A 15,774-nucleotide genomic window follows, 5' to 3' on the forward strand; every position below is an offset into this window, starting at 1 on the left:
TCCCTTTGGATAGAGAGAGAGAGAGAGAGAGAGTCTTAAGCAGGTTCCACATTCAGCACAGAGCCTGATGTGGGGTTCAGTCCCACAACCCTGGGATCATGACCTGAGCTGAAATCGAGAGTTGGACGCTCAACCAACTGAGACACTCAGGTGCCTCATCTAATGTTTAAATGTTTAAAGAAGAATTAGTATCAGTCCTTCTCAAACTTTTCTAAAAACTGAAGAGGAAGGAACACTTCCAAACTCATTTTACAAAGACAGCTTTTATTGTGATACCAACTCCAGGAAAGGACACTAAAGGAAAAGAAAATTACGGGCCAATATTCCTGATGAACGTAGATAACAATCCTCAACAAAACACTAGCAAACCAAATTCAAGAGCGAATTGAAAACATCATATTTCACAATCAAATAGGATTTATCCCTGGTATGAAAGTATAGTTCAACATAAGAGAATCAGTTAATGAGATACACCACATTAACAGAATGAAGGATAGAAAGCATATCATTTCAATAGATGCAGAAAAGCACTGGACAAAATTCAACATCCTTTCATAATAGAAACTTTCAACAAATTAGGTATAGAAGGAACATACCTCAACATAATAAAGGCTACATATGACAAGCCCATAGCTTATATCATACTCAGTGGTGAAAAGTTAAAAGTTTTCCTTTAAGATCAGGAATAAGAAAAGATGTTCACTCTTGCCACTTCTATTCAGTATAGTACTGCACATTTTAGCCAGAGCAGTTTGATAAGAAAAAGAAGTAAAAATCATGCATATAGGAAAGGAAGAAGGGAAATTATCTCTTTGTGGATGGCATGATATTATATATTGAAAACCCTAAAGACTCTACCAAAAAACTGTCAGAACTAATGGATAAATTCTGTAAAGTTGCAGAATACAAAATCAACATACAACAATTTGTTATGTTCTTATACACTAGCATTAAACTATTTGAAACAAATCAGAAAGCAATCCTGTGAGATAAGAGGAAATATATATTTTGGTCTTCGTCCCCATTTCCTGGCACACAGCTCCTAAGTGCTTGTAATTTCCTAAGTGTTAAGAACACCAGGAGCGTCTCTTGTTTTAATATTTTTTTTGACCCCATCCCTGACACAAGGCTCCTAAAACCCTTGTAAATCCCTAAGTTATAAGAATACTAGAGGATCTTCTGTTCATGAGACAACTCTGGGTGGACTCCTTTGTGGCTCCTAGATGGACCTGGTCATCAGGAAGGCCACGCCATAATTAAAAGCTTGAAATTTTCAACCCAGTCACTCCCTTCTCCAAAGAGGGGAAAGGAGCTGGAATGAAGTTAGTAATTGATTATGCCTACATGAGGAACCCTCCATAACAATTCTAATAGAAGGAGATTTGAAGAGCTTCTAGGTTGGTGAGTTCTTATGTTTGGGACCCTCCCAGACCTCACTCTATATTAGTATATATCCTTTAATAAATTAGTAAATGTAAGTGTTTCCCTGGGTTATGTGATTTGCCCTAGCAAATTAATTGAACCTGAGGATAGGGTGATGGGGGCTTCCAATTTGTTGCCAAATTGTATAGAACTTGAGGATAATCTGGGGACCTACTACTTGTGATTGGCATCTGGATTAGTATGGGAGCAGTCTTGTGGGACTAAGCCTTTAACCTGTGGGATCTGATATTATCTCCAGGTAAACAGTGTTAGAATAGAGTTGAATTGTAGGACATCTAGCTGGTGTTGCAGAGAAATTTTGTTGTGGGGAAAACTCCCAACACATGTAGTGACCAGAAGTATCAGAAGTGTGAGTGTTTTGAATGAGTAGTAAAGGAGACTCACAAGAGAAATACTCAGTGGAGGAAAGAACTGTGTTTTTTCTTTAAAAATCCCATTTAGAATCTCATCAAAAACAATAAAATACTTAGAGATAAATTTAACCAAGGGGGTAAAAGACCTGTACACTATAAACTCTAAGGCACTGATAAAAGAAATCGAAGAGGACACAAAGAAATGGGAAGATATTGCATGTTTTTAGATTGGAAGAATTAATATTGTGAAAATGTCCATCTACCCAAAGCAATCTACACAGCCAATGCTGTCCTTTCAAAATTCCAATCACATTTTTTCTCAGAAATAGAAAAACTCTCCTCAAATTTGTGTGGAACCATATAAGACCCCCAAGTAGCCAAAGCAATCTTGAGAAAGAAGAACAAAACTGGAGATATCACATTTCTTGATTTCAGTATATATTACAAATCTGTAGAATGGAAATAGTACAGCACTGGCACATATACCAGTGGAACAGAATAGAGAGCCCAGAAATAAACCCACATATATACAGCCAACTTATTTTTGACAAGGGTGCCAAGAACACAAACTGGGGAAAGGATAATCTCTTCAATAAATAGTAATGGGAAAATTGGATATCCACATGCAGAAGAATGAGATGGGACCCCTATCTTATACCACTCACAAAAATTAACTCAAAATGGATTAAGGATGTAAATATAAAACCTGAAAATATAAAACTCCTAGAAGAAAACATAGGGAAAACGTCCTTGACATTGGTCTTGGCAATGATTTCTTTGATAAGACATGAAAGGAGCATGCAAGAAAAACTAAAGTGAGACAACATCAAACTAAAGAGCTTCTATACAGCAAAGGAATTAATAAATTTATAATAAATAAACTTATTTTTTAATAAAACAATTAATTGGAAAAGCAACCCAAAGAATGAGAGAAAATATTTACAAATCATATATCTTATAAGGGGTTAATATTCAAAATAGTTAAAGATCCTATACAATTCAGTAACAAAAAAGCAAATACATAATCCAATTTAAAAACGTGCAAAATACCGGAATAGATATTCTCCCAAAGAAGATGTAAAAGTTGTCAAAACGTACATGAAAAAGTGCTCAATATCGCTAATAATCTGAGAAATGGAAATGCAAACCACAATGAGATATCACCTCATATCTGGTAGGATGGCTATTAGCAGAAAGATAAGAGCAAATTTTGGCAAAGATGTGCAAAAATACTTAACAGCTTAAATACTGTTAGTGGGAATGTAAACTGGTACAAGTATTGTGGAGAACCATATGGTGGGTCCTCATAAAATTAAAAATAAAACTACTGTTACTATTAAAAATAGAACTATATCCTATAGTGTTACTTCTGGGTATAGATCCAAAGGAAAAGGAAATGCAATCAGTATCTCAGGGAGATATCTGCACTCCCATGTTCACTGCAGTATTATTCTCAATAGCCAAGATATGGAAACAGCCTAAATGTCCTTCAATAGATGAATGGGTAAAGAAAGTGATATAGATATAGATATAGATATATAGATACAGATAATGGAATATTATTTGGTTATAAAAAAAGAAGAAAATCTTGCCATTTACAATCTTGCCATATATGAACCTGAAGGGCATTATGCTAAATGAAATAAACTAGAGGAAGACAAATACTGCATGGTATCACTTATATGTGGAATCCTAAAAAACAAGCAAAACCCAAAAATACCCAAAAAACAAAACAAAGAATAGAAACAAAGAATAGAAAATACAATGGTAGTTGCCAGAGGCTAGGAGTCTAGGGAAATGGGGAGATGTATGTCTAAAGGTACAAACTTTCAGTCATAATGAGAGTAAGTTCTGAAGATCTGATGTATGGCATGATGATGATCATAATACACCGTTACATACTTGTAAGTTACTGAGAGTAGATTCTAAACTTTCTCACACACACACAAAATTAATATGTCAGATGGTGGATATATTAATTATCTTGATCTTGGTTATCATTCAACAGTGTATATGTATATACTGTTACTTGTACACTTCACATATATACAATTATATTTGTCAATTTTTCCTCAATAAAGGTGGAAAAAAAGAAAAAAGAAGTGAGGAAGTAATGATTACATATAGAGCTTGACTCTGAAGGGGAATTAAGAAAAAGCACAGTAATTAGAAGGAGAGGCAGGGTCAGAGGAAACATGTTTTGTTTTGTTTTTACTCCATTAGCAGATGTACTGCTAATGGGAACAGAGTTTCTTTTAGGAGGGACAAAAATGTTCTAAAATTAGGCTATAGTGGTTGTACAACCCTGTGAACATACTAAAAAACATTGATTTTACTCTTAAAGTGAATGAGTTTTATGGTATGTGAATTATATCTCAATAAAGCTGTTTTTAAAAACCCCAACAAACTTCGTATACAATTAGGGGAAGAGAGAAGTCTTTGAAAAGATGAGGAAAGATGGGATCCAGAATACAAGTGGAGGAACTGGCCTTTGAAAGAGTAGAGAGGGGTGGCTGGGTGGCTTAGTTGGTTAAGTGTCTGACTTCGGCTCAGGTCATGACCTCACAGCTTATGGGTTCGAGCCCTGCGTTGGGCTCTGTGCTGACAGCTCAGAGCCTGGAGCTGCTTCAGATTCTGTATCTCCCTCTCTCTCTGCCCCTCCCCCGCTCACACTCTTTCTCTCTCTCTCTCAAAAATAAATAAATGTGAAAAAAAATTTAAAATAAGAGTAGAGATATTACCATTGTGGTATATTTGTAAAAATAGTGGTAGCAGCATGGGCTTTGTGCTTAGAAGGATCCCACATTTCATTTAATGCTCTCTTGCCTTGACATGTTTAATAGTTTTTTAAACAAGAAACCCCACATTTTTAGTTTGCACCAGGCCCCCAAAATTGAGTCCTTAATGGTCATGTCCGTTTGATTACCTCTGTTGTTGTGGGGAAGTGTGAGGTAAGGCTGTCAGCTGAGAATGGGAGAAGGAAGGAGACCAGAGGTTTCAGGAAAATGGGAAGAGAGTGACATAATCATGAGAAGCTAGAGAAATGCAGAAGAGTTGCTAGTCTGTGGCTACTCCTTTTGAGTTTGTGGTGACTTTGATATGCCAGATTGTATGGTTTTCCCAGCACTCAGCTGCAGTGGAGGTACAGGAGATATTGATATCAGGAGTCATCTAGGGCTGGGGGTTTGTCAGATATCTGTGATAGAAGAAGGGATCACACGTAATTACAAGGATAGATGTTGGTAGATGAGGAAGGAATAAGACAGGAGAAGGGTAATGTATCAAGATAGAATGGTAGGATCAGTAAATTGGAAATTTCAATGGAGGGGAGTTGATTTCATGAACATAATTGAACATAGGTTGGAAGGATTTAAGAAGCTATTCAAATTGGTGATTCTGTAATTTCTGTTGATGGTAAGAGCTATGTTTGATCACAGAATGACTAAAATACCATGAAGCGAAAAAGTTATTGAAAATGCAAAGGTCAACCACTGAAAATTGCAGGAGGGTTAGTTAGTTAGATGAGTTATCAACTTGCGTGATGAAATTGCTGAGAATGGTGACAGGAGTGAGAGAAAAAGCTGTTTGCTTCATACACATGAGAGTAGCAAGTCAGTAGATGCCAGTAAATACCTTGCTGTTTGCTCCATACCATTGTTCTTTCCTTTGATTGAAATGAACTTTATAGCTCCTTCCTTCCTTCCCCTACCTCTCTCTACCATTGTGTTTATCCCCTCAGCCCCAACTCAAAACTACTGTCATTCTTCAGGACTCAACTCAAATTTCACCTCCTCAGTTATGTTGAATATATGTAAACTGGGAATACTGTATTGGACAAGTCACACAAGACAAGCAGTCACTGAGCAATATGCAATTTTCAATGGAGGGATTAATTGGTAAAGGAACATGCTTTCTTGTAGTTGCAGCTTCCTGATGTCTTAGAGAGTACTTTTGATTTCTTAAATGAAGATGACTGCATAATAAATACATTTATATAAATACATTTGATGTTTTCTCAAAAATTTAGTTAGCACTACCGACAGGTAGATAAATCTCATTATTATCTGTTTTCATGGAACACTGTTTAAGAAAGGTTACCTTAAATGTAGTAGGGAAATTTTTTGAATTGTGTGTATTTCTTTTTTTTATTAATGCTTATTTATTTTTGAGAGAGAGAAAGAGTGTGAGCGAGGGAGGGGCAGAGACAGAGGGAGACCAAAATCTGAAGCAGGCTCCAGCTGTCAGCATAGAGACCATTGTGGGGCTCGAATTCATGGATCTTGAGATCATGACCTGAGCTGAAGTTAGATGCTTAACTGAGCCACGCAGGCACCCCGAGTTGCGTGTATTTCAAACTGTTTTGTCTTTCAATAGATTTTATTTTTAAATATGTAGAAAACTTTACTTTTTTTTTTTACAAGACCTTTATCTTTAAGTTGAAAACTCTTTTTCAAGTTGAGGAAATAAGAATAGAATTATATATATAATATTTATATGATTGATAAATATACCCTATTTTAATTGTAATAATTATTACATTAATATTACAGTAAAGTAAGACATCTGAGAAGTGCTGCAAATAATTTTACAGTGTATTTCATGATTATGGAATGTATTTCATGATGGAGTATATTTCGTGATTATGAGTTTATTTCAGCCTGAAAAAGATCCTGAACATACAGATAAAAATTTTCAAGCAAAGTTAAGTTCTCGTCATCTAAAAATCAAGGTTCCATCATCTCACCAGAGATCTGTTATTGAAACCAGTGCAGGTGGACCAGTTACCAACGTTCTTTTGCCTCAGTCCATGGAATCTGCATCGGTAAGCACTGGTCTTCTTTTAATTAATTCTTTAAAAGCCTATATCCAGAAAATGTACTTATTGGAAAGATTTAGATATACATAGATTTGTTAACAAATCTAGGAAAAAATGAAGAGAGCTTTATATTTATAGCTGTATATAGGCAGGTTTTTTTTAGTGGATTGATAGTTAACAATTATGTCTCTTGGGACCATGGGGAAGTATATATTCAGACAGAGTTAAGAGTTCATTCAAGTGGTATGCTGGAGGGGATAACAGCTGAGAAAGGAATATAGGGAGAAAGCAGTATTGGGCAGGAATAGTCTCAGCCCTCATTGCAAGTGTGCCAGAAGCTTTCCCCATAAGGAGGTCTGGAGCAAAGGTTATCTATTACAGGAGTCTTACATTGGGCTTCTATGCTCAAACGTTGGCTGGGGTTTGCCTGAGAAGATGATGGCCTCAACCTGAAAGCTGAAGCAGATTCCAGAGAAGTTGGGAGGGTTGTGGGGGGGAGGACTGGGGTGCTGTCAGGTAACTGCACTCTTTGCACTGGAACAGCAGGTTCTCACTTCACGGAGGTCTGAACAGAACACCTCCGTGGCAGCCACAATAATAAATTCTAGCTATCATTGAATATCTCCTACTCTGTAGGCACTATAGGTTCTCTTTACATGTATTATTCGTAACCTTTGCACAGCAATCCCCAGGGGTAGAATAATCCCCATCATTCCCTTTCCCAGATGAAGAAAGATTAAATAGCTAATGAATTCAAGAGCTGACAGTGTACCAGCTAAATATACATAAAATTTTTGATAAAAATTTTCCTAATAAACAATCCCATCTTTGTCTTGAACAAACAGCTTTTTTAAGAGATTTTAAGCCAGAAAGGAAAGGAAGAATGAAAGAAAAAAAAAAGAGAGAGAAAATAAAAAAAAAAAGAAACCTAACACAAATTTGCCTATGATGTTCAAGTTCCAACTCTGAGTTTGTGTTCCAGAGTTGGCTGCATATAATAAACACCTATTCAAAGAGATTTATCAGAGGCACTAATTGTTTCATGGAATCCAACAGTTGAAAAGACAGCTGATTGCTAGAAATAAAGTTTTCTGTCTTCTTTTTGAATATTTCTGTCACTCTCTTTTGCAGCTGCCTGTTTGTCTTCACCTTCCCTGGTTTTTGTCTCTCAGTCTCAAGCTCTGTCTCTCTTCATCCTATCTCTGTCTTGATCTCTCTCCATCTGTTCTTCTCTGTCTCTAATTCTGTTTCTCTGTTAGTTTCTTTCTGTTCATAGTTGTTGGTCTCTATCTTCTTCATCCTTCTCTCTCCCTCTCTCTTCTCAATCTTTCTCTTTTTTTCCTTCATCTCTTTTGTCTCCTCATTCTCCCTCCCTTTCCTTCTCCCTTTCTTCCTTTTCCCATTTCCTCCCTCCCCCATCCCTACCTCTCTCTCTTAAACTTCTGGGTCTCTGATCCTGTCTTTCTCTTGCTCTCTCTTTCTTGATTTGTCTACCTGTCTCTCTGTGTGTCTGATTCTTTGCATCTTCCAAAAATAGGAATTGAGCCTTTATTATTTCTCCGACTTTGATACTGCATATATGGAAGTGTCTATATACATTTGTATGTATTATTTTAAACCAATTATCCTTATTACACATATTTTTAACAGCTTCAGAAATAACTTAAAATCCCTTTCCATAAAAAGTAAAATAATATACTAGGAATTAAACAAATTCTAAAAGTAAAATACTTTTATTAGCAGTAAAAAAGATAATCATATCACCATTTCCTAGTTGAAAACTTAAATTAGTGTTCCTTCTGAAATTAATAGTGATTTCACGCAAAGTATTCTTGCATAGTTCTTGTCCTACATAGAGTTCTCTTAGGAGTTTCTTGACCTAGCTCAAGCCAGAAGATTTTTTAGTTTCTTGTCTAGTGGTTTAAAATTTAATTAGCACATTAAAATTTTATTAGTCTGACACATTATGATCTAGTCTACTAATTTGATACTGTGTTTTTACTGTATTAAATTTTTTTCTTTCTTTCTGCTATTTAATCCCCTATTTCACAAAACATTTATAGAGTACAAATTCTAGTACTCCTGATAAGAAAAGCAGAGACCTCTTAACAAGTACTCCATCTTCGCAAACTGCTGGTTTAGTGGTAAGTATTAGCATTTGGCACTTGTATCTATTTTCTGGTTCCCCCTCCTCCCTATTTTTCTGTTTGTGCCACACCAGGAGAATTTTGTACATATGGAATGATGTCTGTGGTTTTCTGTTGTATAAACATGCTTTTGCTGGAAGTACTCTATATAGTGCTATATGTGGAAGAAAAATTAGAAAGATTCTTTTTCATTTTTTTATTGTAGTAAAATATATATATCATAAAACTTACCATTTTAACTCTTTTTAACTATACAGTTAAAGTACATTCATATTGTAGAACCATCACTTTTTTTTCACTCAGAACTTTTTTCTTCTTGCAAAACTGAAACTCCATACATTAAACAATAGCTCCCCATTTCTCCATCCTGTAGTTCCTATCAAACACTATTCTAACTTCTCTCTATGATTTTGACCATTCTAGATACTTCATATAAATGGAATCATATAGTATTTGTCCTTTTGTGACAAATTTCATTTAACATAATGTCCTCACCAATGTTGTAGCCTGTGTCAGAAATTTTTTTCCTTTTTAAAGGATTAATATATTCCATTATATGTATATACCACATTTTGTTTATCCATTCAACTGTCTGTGGACATTTGGGTTGCTTCATCTTTTGGCCAGTGTGAATAATGCTGCTTTGAACATAGTGTTCACATATCTCTTTGTATCTCTTCTTTCACTTCTTTTAGGTATATACTTCAAAGTGAAATTGCTGGATCATATGGTAATTCTCATTTTTAACTTTTTGAGGAGCTGCCATACTCTTTTCCATATCAGCTGTACTATTTTACATTCTCCGTAAAATGTACGAGCATTCCAATTTCTCTACATCCTTGCCAACACTTACTATTTTCTGTGTGTTTTTGTTTTGTTTTGTTTTGTTTTGTTTACAATTTTCATTTTATTTCTTACTATAAGGTGGGCATTCATGTTTAATCATATCCACAGACTACCTTAATGAACACAAATGTGTTACGTTATCTTTAAATGAATGTCAATACGTTCTAAGGAAAAAAGTTAGTTACATCATCCTGCCACAAAATTGACACAATGACAGATTAACTCTGCTCCAAGATTTTGAATATATTTTTTTTCTTTAGAAACAGAAATACATCTATCTTCAATTATAAAATACATGTTCATTGAAAATATAAATTTCAAGAAAGGCAGAAAAGCATGAAGAATATACATAGTAGTTTTTTATTTTCCAAGACATTTTTTTTCTAGGATGTATTCAAACATAAGTGCAATTGTATTTTTATTTTGTTTTTTAAATTAAATTCACATTAGTATACAGTGTAATCTTGGCTTCAGTGATTTATCTCTTACATATGACATCCAGTGCTTATCCCAAAAAGTGCCCTCTTTAATGCCCATCACCCTTTAACCCACTCATCCCAGCCACCTCCCCTCCAGCAATCCTCAGTTTGTTCTCCATATTTAAGAGTCTCTTATGGTTTGCCTGCCTCTCTGTTTTTATCTTATTTTTCTTTTCCTTCTCCTATGATTATCTGTTATGTTTCTCAGATTCCACATATGAGTGAAATCATGACATTTATCTTTCTCTGACTGACTTATTTAGCTTAGCATAATACACTCTAGGCCCACCATTGTGTTGCAAATGACAAGATTATTCTTTTTGATCGCTGAGTAGTATTCCATTGTTTATATGTACCACATCTTTATATGTATATATATAGTTTATTGTCGAGTTGGTTTTCATACAACACCCAGTACTCATCCCAACAGGTGCCCTCATCAATGCCCATCACCCACTTTCCCTTCTCTCCCACCTCTCATCAACCCTTAGTTCTCAGTATTTGAGTCTCTTATGGTTTGCCTCCTTCCCTCTCTATAACTTTTTTTTCCCCCTTCCCCTCCCCCCTGGTCTTCTGTTAAGTTTCTCAGGATCCTTGTATGAGTGAAAACATATGGTATCCGTCTTTCTCTGCCTGACTTGTTTCACTTATCATAATAATCTCTAGTTCCATCCACATTGCTACAAATGGCCAGATTTCATTCTTTCTCATTGCCAAGTAGTATTCCATTGTATGTAGCACATCTTCTTTATCCCTTCATCAATTGATGGGCATTTGGGCTCTTCCCATAATTTGGCTATCGTTGATAGCACTGCTATAGACATCAGGGTGCATGTGCCCGTTTGAATCAGCATTTTTTTATCCTTTGGATGAATACCTAGTAGTAAAATTGCTGGATTGTAAGGTAGTTGTATTTTTAATTTTTTGAGGAGCCTCCATACTGTTTTCCACAGTGGTTGAACCAGTTTACATTCCCACCAGCAGTGCAAAAGTGTTCCTCTTTCTCCACATCTCTGCATCGCCAACATCTTTTGTTGCCTGAGTTGTTAATTTTAGCCATTCTGACAGGTATGAAGTGGTATCTCATTGTGGTTTGATTTGTATTTCCCTGATGATGAGTAATGTTGAGCATCTTTTCATGTGTTTGTTAGCCATCTGGATGTCTTCTTTGAAATGTCATTTGCAAATATCTTTTCCCATTCCGTTGGTTGCCTTTTAGTTTTGCTGTTTGTTTCCTTCACCATGCAGAAGGTTTTTATCTTGATGAGGTCCCAGTATTTCATTTTTGCTTTTGTTTCCTTTGCCTCCAGAAACATGTCAAGTAAGAAGTTGCCATGGCTGAAGTCAAAAATGTTGTTGCATGTTTTCTCCTGTAGGATTTTGATGGCTTCCTGTCTTATGTTTAGGTCTTTCATCCATTTGAGTTTATTTTTGTGTATGGTAGAAGAAGGTGGTCCAGGTTCATTCTTCTGCATGTTGCTGTCCAGTTCTCCTAACACCATTTGCTAGAGACTTTTTTTCCACTGGATACTCTTTGCTGCTTTTGTCAAAGATTAGTTGGCCACATATTTATGGGTCCATTTTTGGGTTTTCTATTCCATTGATCCATGTGTCTGTTTTTGTGCCAATACCAAACTGTCTTGATGATTACAACTCTGTGTTTTTAAAAAAATTTTTTTTAATGTTTTTATTTGTTTTTGAGAGACAGAACATGAGTCGGGGAGGGGCAGAGAGAGAGGGAGACACAGAATCTGAAGCAGGCTCCAGGCTCTGAGCTGTCAGCACAGAGCCTGATGTGGGGCTCAAACTTGTGAAACACGAGAACCTGAGCCAAAGTTGGATACTTAACCAACTGAGCCATCCAGGTGCCCCAGCTGTGTTTTTTAACTAATGGCCATCCTCATGGGTGTAAGACGGTATCTCATTATGGTTTTGATTTCTATTTCCCTAATGGCTGGTGATATTGAGCATCTTTTTATGTGCTTATTTGCCACTTATGTATCTTCTTTTGAGACATGTCTACTCAAGTCAATTGCCCATTTTTTAATCAGCTTATTTATTTATTGTTGAGTTATAGGAGTTTTTTTTATTTTTTTAATTTGTTTTGAATATTTATTTTTTTTCCAATATATGAAGTTTATTGTCAAATTGGTTTCCATACAACACCCAGTGCTCATCCCAAAAGGTGCCCTCCTCAATACCCATCACCCACCCTACCCTCCCTCCCACCCCCCATCAACCCTCAGTTTGTTCTCAGTTTTTAAGAGTCTCTTATGCTTTGGCTCTCTCCCACTCTAACCTCTTTTTTTTTTTTTTCTCCTTCCCCTCCCCCATGGGTTTCTGTTAAGTTTCTCAGGATCCACATAAGAGTGAAACCGTACATATCTGTCTTTCTCTGTATGGCTTATTTCACTTAGCATAACACTCTCCAGTTCCGTCCATGTTGCTACAAAGGGCCATATTTCATTCTTTCTCATTGCCACGTAGTACTCCATTGTGTATATAAACCACAATTTCTTTATCCATTCATCAGTTGATGGACATTTTGGCTCTTTCCATAATTTGGCTATTGTTGAGAGTGCTGCTATAAACATTGGGGTACAAGTGCCCCTATGCATCAGTACTCCTGTATCCCTTGGGTAAATTCCTAGCAGTGCTATTGCTGGGTCATCGGGTAGGTCTATTTTTAATTTTTTGAGGAACCTCCACACTGTTTTCCAGAGTGGCTGCACCAATTTGCATTCCCACCAACAGTGCAAGAGGGTTCCCGTTTTATAGGAGTTTTTTTTAATATATTTGAGATTTTAACTTCTTATCAGATATATAGTTTGCAAATATTTTCCCCCATTCTGTGGGTTACCTTTTTATTCTGTTGACAGTATCCTTTGTTGTACAAAAGCATTCATTTTTTTTAAATGTTTATTTTTGAGAGAGAGAGAGAGAGAGAGAGAGAGAGAGTGTGGGGGAAGGGCAGAGAGAGGGAGACAGAGAATCCAAAGCAGGCTCTCTGCTGACAACAGAGAGGCCCATGTGGGGCTCAAACTCATGAACCATGAGATCATGACCTGAGCTGAATTCGGACACCTAATCGACTGAGCCACACTAGACACCCCAAAAGCTTTAATTTATATGTAGTCCAATTTATCTATTTTTTCTTTGCCTGTGCTTTCGGTGTCATAGCCAAGAGTGCATTGCACAATTCAATGTCATTAAATTTTCCCCCTCTGTTTTCTTATAAGAGTCTTAGAATTTGGCTCTTACCCAATTAGGGTTCTTCTCATATTCAAGTAAACAACAAGAATACAACTTGCAAGCAGGGCAGAAATGGTGTTCCTCTTTAGTGGGATCAGTTTTCACAGAATTCCATGAAGCAGTTTACTTAGCAGTTTGGGGACAACTCAGATACAAGAAGATGAGATCTAGTATCTTTTGTGATAGCACATAGACATAGCTTCCAGGGTCCCCACAAGAGACATGCCAGATTACAAGTCAGGGAAATTCATGGGCACCTGGGTGGTTCAGTCGGTTAAGTATCTGACTCTGGCTCAGGTCATGATCTCGCAGTTCGTGAGTTCCAGCCCTGCTTCAGGTTCTTTGCTGACAGTTCAGAGTTTGGAGCCTGCTTCAAATTCTTGGAGCCTCTCTCTCTCCCCCTCCTCCCACCCTCACTCTGTCTCTCTTTGTCTCAAAAATAAATAAACATGAAGAGTCAGGGAAATTCAAAGTATGGTGCTTTTCATAGGAGTTATTTACATATAGTATATTTATCATTTATTCATAATTCATTTATAGCCCTTCCTAGTCTGGATACAACTTATCATCATTTTTACCACCAGCAATGTTGACATTGTTACCTTTAACACCCTCCTAGTAGAATAGAGTGTGAGAATTAACCATCGATCAGTTTTTCAAGCTGAGGAAAAGGGTTCTTTATAGGTTTACTTGTTCTGGCTATTTTATATAACTGGAATCATAGAATATGTGGCCTTTTGTAATTGCCTTCTTTCAGTTAACATAATGTTTTCAAAATTCATCCATGTTATAACATGTACTTTCTTCCTTATTTCTGGCTGAATAATATCCCATGGCAAGGATATACCACATTTTGTTTACTAATTTGTCAGTTTGGTAGCATTATGAAAAATAATACTGTTATGAACACTCATGTGCAAGTTTTTGTGTGAATATATGTCTTCAACTGTATTGGGTATATACCTATAAGAGGAAGTAGAATCGCTGAGTCACATAGTAATTGTATGTTTAACACTTTTTTTGTAGTGGGCTTTTTATTTTTTTTTTACTTTTTATTTTTTTTAATTTAAATTTTAGTTGACATACAGTGCAATATTGGTTTCAAGAATAGAATTCAGTGATTGATCACTTACATATAACACCCAGTGCTTATCACAAGTGCCCTCCTTAGTAACCATCATCTATCTAGCCCATCTCCTACCCACCTCCCTCCGTGAATCCATAGTTTGTTCTCTGTCATGAAAAGTCTCTTATGGTTTGTTTCCCTCTCTTCTCTCTCACCCCCCCTTCCTATATGTTCATCTGTTTTGTTTTTTAGATTCTACATAGGAGTGAAATCATATGGTATTTGTCTTTTTCTGATTGACTTATTTCTCTTAGCATAATACATCTAGCTCCATCCACATCATTGTAAATGGCAAGATTTCATTCTTTTTGATGGTTGAGTAATATTCCACTGGGTACATATACCAAATATTCTTTATCCATTCATCAGTTTGCACTCTCTGCATGGTTTGGTTATTGTTTATAATACTGATATAAACATCGGGGTGCATGTACCCCTTCAAATCTGTATATTTGTATCCTTTGGGCAAATACCTAACAGTACAATTGCTGGATTGTAGGGTAGTTCTATTTTTAATTTCTTGAGGAACCTCTGTACTGTTCTTTGGCTGCACCAATTTGCATTCCCACCAGTAGTTCAAAAGGGTTCCCCTTTCTTTTTTTTTTTTTTTAAGGGTTCCCCTTTCTTTGCATCCTCACCAATACTTGTTGTTTCTGGTGGTGTTAAATTTAGCCGTTCTGACAGGTGTAAGATGGTATCTCATTGTGGTTTTGATTTGTATTTCCCTGATGATGAATGATGTTGACCATCTTTTTTTTTTTTTAATTTTTTTATTAATTTTTTTTAACATTTATTAATTTTTGAGAGACAGAGAGAGGCAGAGCATGAGCAGGGGATGGGAAGAGAGACAGAGAGATACAGAATCCGAAGCAGGCTCCAGGCTCTGAGCTGTTTTGTTAGCACAGAGCCCAACGTGGGGCTCGAACTCACCAACCGTGAGATCATGACCTGAGCCAAAGTCAGATGCTTAACTGACTGAGCCACCCAGGTGCCCCGATGTTGACCATCTTTTCATGTGTCTGTTATCCATCTGGGTGTATTCTTTGGAAAAATGTCTATTCATGTCTCTTGTCCATTTCTTAACTGAGCTGTTTGGTTTTTGGGTGTTGAGTTTGATAAGTTCTTTGTAGATTTTGGATATTAACCCTTTCTCAGCTATGTCATTTGCAAATATCTTCTCCCATTCTGTAGGCTGCCTTTTAGTTTTGTTGATTGTTTCCTACACTGTGCAGAAGGTTTTTATCTTGATGAGGTCCCAATAGTTGATGTTTGCTTTTGTTTCCATTGCCTTCAGCAATGTGTCTAGTAAGAA

The 15,774-nt window shown here is 36.4% G+C and overlaps 1 protein-coding gene across 3 annotated transcripts in view; it reads left to right on the top strand.

The window, feature by feature from the left end:
* Nucleotides 1–15,774, top strand: part of MEIKIN (meiotic kinetochore factor) — a 78,315-nt gene that overhangs the window by 41,662 nt on the left and 20,879 nt on the right. For 2 of the 3 annotated variants that reach the window (XM_058737035.1, XM_058737044.1), the window contains exons 10-11: nt 6,454–6,618; nt 8,676–8,756. In XM_058737035.1, the coding sequence (XP_058593018.1) occupies nt 6,454–6,618; nt 8,676–8,756 (246 nt within the window). Of the gene's footprint in view, nt 1–6,453; nt 6,619–8,675; nt 8,757–9,454; nt 9,793–15,774 lie in introns of those variants that run through there. The other variant, XM_058737053.1, reaches the window with a different exon arrangement.

Source organism: Neofelis nebulosa, chromosome 1, assembly GCF_028018385.1.
Source record: "Neofelis nebulosa isolate mNeoNeb1 chromosome 1, mNeoNeb1.pri, whole genome shotgun sequence".
Lineage (NCBI taxonomy): Eukaryota > Metazoa > Chordata > Mammalia > Carnivora > Felidae > Neofelis > Neofelis nebulosa.